Source organism: Neomonachus schauinslandi, chromosome Y (genome assembly GCF_002201575.2).
Source record: "Neomonachus schauinslandi chromosome Y, ASM220157v2, whole genome shotgun sequence".
Taxonomy (NCBI): Eukaryota; Metazoa; Chordata; class Mammalia; order Carnivora; family Phocidae; genus Neomonachus; species Neomonachus schauinslandi.
This window is the reverse complement of record NC_058420.1, coordinates 4,620,733-4,628,653: the sequence shown is the minus strand read 5'-3', so window position 1 is coordinate 4,628,653 and position 7,921 is coordinate 4,620,733. Positions and strand designations below refer to the sequence as shown.

General features: G+C 39.6%; 1 protein-coding gene across 18 annotated transcripts in view; it reads left to right on the top strand.

Moving 5' to 3' along the window:
* Positions 1-7,921, top strand: part of LOC110580574 (lysine-specific demethylase 6A) — a 172,289-nt gene that overhangs the window by 3,309 nt on the left and 161,059 nt on the right. For 17 of the 18 annotated variants that reach the window (XM_044912020.1, XM_044912006.1, XM_044912018.1 and 14 more), the window contains exon 3: positions 5,490-5,598. The exons of the other annotated variant lie outside the window; for it this stretch is intronic. In XM_044912020.1, coding sequence (XP_044767955.1) covers positions 5,490-5,598 — 109 coding nt within the window. The remainder of the gene's footprint in view (positions 1-5,489; positions 5,599-7,921) is intronic. 18 annotated transcript variants of the gene reach the window in all.

The window sequence follows — 7,921 nt, the reverse complement described above, 5'->3', positions numbered from 1 at the left end:
AAGATTTTATTTATTTGAGAGAAAGAGAGCACATGAGAGGGGGGAGGGTCAGAGGGAGAAGCAGGCTCCCTGCTGAGCAGGGAGCCCGATGTGGGACTCGATCCCGGGACTCCAGGGTCATGACCCGAGCCGAAGGCAGTCGCCCAACCAACTGAGCCACCCAGGCGCCCTAAAGTAGATAGATTTTCTGACATAGATTTTATGATCTTTCATTTTGAAGTTTTTTTGAATTGCAATTTATGATGCTTTGAGCTCTTTTCACCTGGTACTAAATGAAAGATAGTAATACGCTTTTAAAAAGATTCTATTTTTTTGAGAGAGAGAGCAAGCATGGGTGGGGTCGGAGAAGGCAGAGGGGAAGGGGCAGAGGGAGAAGCCTACTCTCTGCTGAGCATGGACCCCCTGGATTATGACCTGAGTTGAAGGCAGATCCTTAACCGACTGAGCCACCCAGGCATCCTTGTAGACTGTTGTTAATTGGAGTTACTTATTGACTGGCCTATCTTATTAACCGGTATTGAAGGTTCAAATAATTGGCTTATTAATTGACCTTGAAGAAGCAACAAAACTTTACTGTAACAAAAACTTCACTGTGATTACCTGCCTGGCTTTTATGCAGGCAGGATTGATAACATAGATAGTCTAGTATAGGAGAAAAGAAAAATGCTCCCTGTAGTTTTGGCTGAGACCCTCATGCTATAAAGACAAATTAACAAGAGAAAAAGAGGAATTTTTTTTTTTAAGATTTTATTTATTTATTGGACAGAGAGAGAGAGACACAGTGAGAGAGGGAACACAAGCAGGGGGAGTGGGAGAGGGAGAAGCAGGCCTCCCGAGGAGCAGGGAGCCCGACGCGGGGCTTGATCCCAGGACCATGGGATCATGACCTGAGCCGAAGGCAGACGCTTAATCGACTGAGCCACCCAGGCGCCCCTGAAAAGGAGGATTTTAATATGCATATGTCAGAGATATCAGGAAAATTTAATAATTCTCCAAAATGGCCCAAAGCCACATTACCTTAAATATGATCTACAGCCATTGGCAGAAGATGTTGGGGTTGGGAAGGCTAGTTAGGAGGTGTGATCAGGGGGCGCCTGGGTAGTTCATTCGGTTAATCTTCTGCCTTTGGCTCAGGTCATGATCCCCAGGGTCCTGGGATCGAGTCCCACATGGGGTTCCCTCCTCAACTGGGAGTCTTCCCCCTCATTTCCTCCCCCTGCTTGTGCTCTCTCTCAAATAAATAATACCTTAAAAAATTTAGGGATTTATTTAAAATGCCTTATTACCTTTAAAATGTGAGATTCATTGTTTTATTAATGTAAAGTTTTAAATTATTTTACTGTAGTCTAACAAGTTTTTTCTTCAACCATAACTTTTAGTATTTCTCATATCCTTCCCTTTGTCTTTCATTGCAGCAGAAAGACCATCTCTTTCGACCAAAATTCGAGTCATTCAGTATTCCCAGTTTTTACATTTCATCCACTTTGTTTACTTTTTTTTTTTTTGATCCACGGAGATCTAGTCCAAAATTCCCAGTGGATGCCTTGATACCATGGATGGTACCAAACCCTATATATTACCATATATTCATACCTAAGATGAAGTTTAATGTATAGATCAGGCACACTAAGAGATTAATAGCAATAACAAATAATAAAAGAGAACAATTATATCAGTGTACTAAAAAATTATTTGAATGTGGTCTTTCAAAATATGTTTTACTGTACTCACCCTTCTTGTGATGATGAGATGATAAGTGCCTATGTGATAAGATGGAGAAAGGTGAATGATGTAGACTACTCTTGATCTTCCAATTTACAGAGTGCAGTTGACCATAGGTAGTGGAAACTGTAGACAGTGAACTGTGGGTAAGTTGGGACTAGTGAAATTCCAGATGTGCAGAAAACCTGTACAAATAGTAAAGGAACCAACATATAGCCTTTATCCTGAACCTCCTTTAAAGAAAGAAAAAAAAAGTATAGTCCTCATACAACACAATTATAATACCATTCATTATATTCTCAGTACATTATATTCTCAGTGCTGTACCTTTCATTCCTTACTTATCCTGTAACTGGAAACCTGTACCTCCTACCTCCCCATCACCCATTTTCTCCATTTTGCTCTCTTCCCTTTGGCAACCTGAGTTTGTTCTCTGTAATATGAGTCTGTTTTGGTACCTGATAGTTTTGAGGTACTCTCTAAAATTATAAAGTAATAAGTTTAGTATCTTGTATTCTTTTTTTTTAAAGATTTATTTATTTGAGATAGAGTGAGAGCACGCATGCACGGATGAGCAGGGTGTAGAGCAGAGGGAGAAGGGAGCCCAATGTTGGGCTCAATCCCTGGACTCTGGGATCATGAACTGAGGTGAAGGCAGATGCTTAACCAGTTGAACCACGTAGGCGCTCCTGTATTTTGTATTCTCACTTTCTGCCAGATAGAAATTATAGGTACTTGAGTAAAAAGGATCTTGAAATTTTGTATCTCCAATGATAGTAGTTTATGGGATCTAAGCATATATTCAGATTTTCAGTTATTTTCAGGATTATAATTTGGTATTTATGCATATGTAGATAGCTAAGAGAATGATAAACTGAAAGCAGTTCCCTTTTATTTATTTTTATTATTTTTTTTAAAAGATTTTATTGATTCGACAGAGACACAGCGAGAGAGGGAACACAAGCAGGGGTAGTGGGAGAGGGAGAAGCAGGCTTCCCGCCGAGCAGGGAGCCCGATGCGGGGCTCGATCCCAGGACCCTGGGATCATGACCTGAGCCGAAGGCAGACGCTTAACAACTGAGCCACCCAGGCGCCTCTCCCTTTTAAATATATATGTATATATATATATGTATTTTAAGATTTTATTTATTTTAAGAGCACATGACAGCTGGGAGAGGGGCAGAGGGAGAGGGAGAGAGAATCCCAAGCAGACTGCCCACAGACCTTGGAGGCTGCCTCCAGGCTTGACCCTGAGCTGATACCAAGAGGATGCTCCATGGACTGAGCCACCTACGTGTCCCTTGTTTTAAATTTTACTGTAAGGATAATTGAGTCATCTCAGAATAGCTTTATTAATGATGTATCTTTAAACTTTTCAAAAGTATTTATGCTGTGTGTATGAAATATATTTTTTCCCCTCTACCTTTGGAATGTGTTTTTTATCAAAGAAGATTATTTTACAGAGGAAGAAAAAAATAAGGTATTTTATGTGGGGGCTCTAACCCACCACACCTTTTTTCTCATCCCAGAAGAATTTCCTAGGAGGTTTTTGATTTTACTGAGAAGTTACTCTACTTTTTTTTTTTTTTTTTAAAGGGGGTCGGGAGGAATATTTGACCTTAGTTGCTTTCTCAGAGCACCATACCCAGGAGTATTGGTGGACACAGAGTACACACCAGTTGTATGTATTTCTTTTGTTGTGGTTACTCTTAAGTATATCATGTATTATGAGGGACTTAATTAGGGATTTTTTTTATAGGGAAGATTGAAACATTTTGAAGGAAAACTTGGTTATTTCGAAGGGCAAAGTAAAGAAATGCTAAGTCCCTATTGTGTGCTTAAGCCTACAATAATTACTTTCAAATTAAAATTTTTATATCAGGTTTTTGATGTTGTTAAGACTGAGACAGGAAGAAGTTAAGTTTCTAAGATCTCCTGTGGTTGCTGACAACTCTGGACAAACTCTAGAACATTGTCCTTTTTTTTTTTATTAAAGACTTTATTTATTTATTTGATAGAGAGACAAAAGCAGGAACTCAAGCAGGGGGAGTGGGAGAGGAAGAAGCAGGCTCCCTGCCTAGCAGGGAACCCTATGCTGGGCTTGATCCCAGGACCCTGAGATCATGACCTGAGCCAAAGGCAGACGCCTAACGACTGAGCCACCCAGGCACCCCTAGAACATTGTTCCTTCAAATATTTTAGTGTAGAATCTTCATTTCTTCCTTCTGCAAACTTACGAAGTTCAAAAGGATTGGATTCTTTATTATTTTTCTTTCTAAAAAGGTACAAGAGGATATGTGTATCTATGTGTTTTGGCCTGAGCTAATGTTAGAATTAGTACGTTTGAAATTGAAGATTAGGGAGAAAACAATTGAAACGTAGCATATATATGGTAGTCTAAAAGTTATTGTAGTTTCTTTGCAGAAACAATGGTTGATTAGTACAAGTTAGTACAAATAGGGTACTGGATACCCTATTCAGTAGAAATGTATTGTGATGCATCAATTTTTCATGTTATGTGTAATTTTAAATTTATGTAATAGAAAAAGTTAGTAAGGGGCGCCTGGGTGGCTTAGATGGTTAAGTGTCTGCCTTCAGCTCTGGTCATGATCCTAGGGTCCTGGTATTGTCCGCATGGGCTTCCCTGCTCAGTGGGGAGCCTGCTTCTTTTTCTCCCTCTGCCATTCCCTCCACTTGTGCTCTCTGGCTCTCTATCTCTCTGTCAAATAAACAGAATCTTAAGGAAAAAAAAAAAGGAAAAAGTAAAAAAAAAAAAAAAATGAAACGGATGAAGTTAACGTTAGTAATATCTTTATTTAACTTAGTATATCCAGAATGTTACTGTACTATGGTTAACATGTTACTAGTGAATTTTTTTTTAAGATTTTATTTATTTTTTTGAGAGGGAGGAGGAAGTAAGAGCCCACACAAGGTGGGGAAGGGTGAGGGAGAGGGGGAGGAAGAAGGAGAAACAGGCTCCTCACCAAACAGGGAGGCGATGTGGGGCCAGATCCCAGGACCCTGGGATCATGACCTGAGCCAAAGGTAGACACTTAACCATCTGAGCTTGGGCTTCCCTTAAGGGTGAATATTTTGTACCTTTTTTGTACATACAGTCTTTTGAAATCTGTTGTATAATTTAAAAGTATAGTACATCTCAATTTGGACTTGCCACATTCCAAAAATTTGAAAATCACAGGTTTTTACTGGCTTCTGAAATGCAGTAGTCCTTTTTGCCCATCCCTATTTGAAGGTAGTGTTCTGAATGAACAAAGACCAAAGTAATTCTTTAGATCTCCAACTCATAAGACGTCATTAAGGAATACCTGTATTACCTTCCTTGGCAGGTTTTATTCTCCTTTTTTATAAGGGAAAGCACCTAGATCATAAGTGATGGCTCCATTCATAAATACTAAAAAGCTACTTTTCAGGAATTGAGTCATGAGTTTGTGGTAGAAGTGACATATTGAGGGACGCCTGGTTAGCTCAGTTGTTAAACGTCTGCCTTCGGCTCAGGTCGTGATCCCAGGGTCCTGGGATAGAGTCCCACATCAGGCTCCCTGCTCAGTGGGGAGCCTGCTTCTCCCTCTCCCTCTGCCTGCCACTCCTCCTGCTTGTGCTCTCTCTCTCTCTGTCAAATAAAAAAAAAAAAAAGTGACATTGATTTCTTTGATTTCTTGAGCAATTTCTTGTAAATATACAGTCTCTCAAAAAGGATGCAGTTATGATATTTCTTTTCTCTTAATGCTTATATTTTTCATTTCTAGGCTGTTCGCTGCTACGAATCTTTAATCTTAAAAGCTGAAGGAAAAGTGGAGTCTGATTTCTTTTGTCAGTTAGGTCACTTCAACCTTTTATTGGAAGATTATCCAAAAGGTAATGTTTTTCTTTTTTAAAAGTTTTGCTTGATTTATGTATGCAAATTGTTACTATTTTTTGTCACGGACACTTAATCCTAAATACATTAAACAGTGAAAAAGAAAGTAGAGTAGGTAGAAATGTGAAATTTTTATGTGATTGCAGGTAAATACTAAGATTAATCATTCCATAAAACTTTTTTTTTTTAAAGGCTTTATTTATTTATTTATTTGAGAGAGAGAATGAGAGCATGAGAGGGAAGAGGGTCAGAGGGAGAAGCAGACTCCCTGCTGAGCAGGGAGCCCGATGCGGGACTCCATCCAGGGACTCCAGGATCGTGACCTGAGCCGAAGGCAGTCGCCTAACCAACTGAGCCACCCAGGCGCCCTCCATAAAACTTTTTTTAAGATTTTATTTATTTATTTGTCAGAGAGGGAGAGCGAGCCCACAGAAGTAGGGTGAACAGCAGGCGGAGGGAGAAACAGACTCCCTACTGGGTAGGGAGCCCACTACAAGACTCGATCCCAGGACCCTGGGATCATGACCTGAGCAGAAGACAGACACTTAACGACTGAGCCACACAGGCACCCCATTCCATAGAACTCTTAAAACCTTACAATGTACATGGGTATTTTGCTTGTTCTTGTGAAACTCTGTATTCTTTAAGATCCAAATTGGTAACAGATATTACCTAGTTTGATATATCTATAAATACAAATGTGGACATACTAGAGAGAGTTAAGTCTGGACAGTTTTCCAACATCACCAAAGTAGTTCTTAATTTTCAGATTTTACAAATTTAACTCAGTTTTGATGCTATATACTTGGAGATGGTACAGTTCCACAGGTAAAGGACTTTCATACATGACAGCCCCATTTTAGATGCCAGTTGCGAGTCAGGGTTGTTACATCATAGGTTCCACAATCCCCTGCTTGGGTTTGATAACTTGTTAGAATGATTCACAAAGTTCAACGAAACATTTATTAACTTATTGTAAAGGATGTTATAAGGGATACAGATGAACAGCTAAATGAAGAGGAATATAACGCAAGGTATGGAAGTATCCTGAGCTTAGGAACTTCTCTCCCTGAGAAACCAGGGGTGTATTTACCAAATCAGAATTTTAAACTCCTCTAATTCCAGTGTTCAACGGTTTATTATAGAGTTTAATTTGCATCCTTTTCCCCACCATCCCAGCTTCATTTTGAAACTATTCATAAGTTACCTCTGGCAAAAATTCTGTTCATCTCAAAAGAGCCTCTTTTTTAAAAAAAATTTTTTATTGTTATGTTAATCACCAAACATTATATCATTAGTTTTTGATGTAGTGTTCCATGATTCATTGTTTGTGCATAACAGCCAGTGCTCCATGCAGAACGTGCCCTCTTTAATACCCATCACCAGGCTAACCCATCCCCCCACCCCCTTCCCCTCTAGAACCCTCAGTCTGTTTTTCAGAGTTTGTTTTTCAGAGTCCATCGTCTCTCATGGTTCGTCTCCCCCTCCGATTTCCCTCCCTTCATTCTTCCCCTCCTGCTATCTTCTTCTTTTTTTTTTTTCCTTCAAAAGAGGTTCTTAAGAAAAACAAAAGCCACTTCTACCTAGACTCAGGAAATTCAGAGTGTTTTAGGAGCTCTCTGCCAAGAACAGGGCCAGAGACCCAATTTTTTTTTTTTTTTTTTTTTAAAGATTTTATCTATTTATTTGACAGAGAGAGACACAGCGAGAGAGGGAACACAAGCAGGGGGAGTGGAAGAGGGAGAAGCAGGCTCCTTGCTCTGGCAGCCCGATGCGGGACTCGATCCCGGGACCTGGGATCATGACCTGAGCTGAAGGCAGTCGCCCAACCAACTGAGCCACCCAGGCGCCCCCAATTTTTTTTTTATTATTCTGCAAACACAAATGGTATTTCTCTTTTATTCTTAGTTTTGTTTAAAGCTTTCCATTTTAGAGTGAAAATATTTGAAAATCCACCTTCATCATGTTCTTATATAATAATACAGATAATCAAATATAAGTTCAAATCTTGAAGAACATTTTTCATTCATTTAGAGTATTTTTTTTTCTCAGAAATAAGTGGAGATGGGGCGCCTGGGTGGCTCAGTCGTTAAGCATCTGCCTTTGGCTCAGGTCATGATCCCAGCTTCCTGTTCAGCAGGAAACCTGCATCTCCCTCTCCAGCTCCCCGTGCTTGTGTTCCCTCTCTCCCTGTTCCTCTCTGTCAAATAAATACATACAATCTTAAAAAAAAATAAGTGGAGATAAATAACGAGTTACCTTTTTAAGATATGTGCTTTTCCTATTTCTAAATCCTGGCCAAGACCATTATTCATTTAGTTA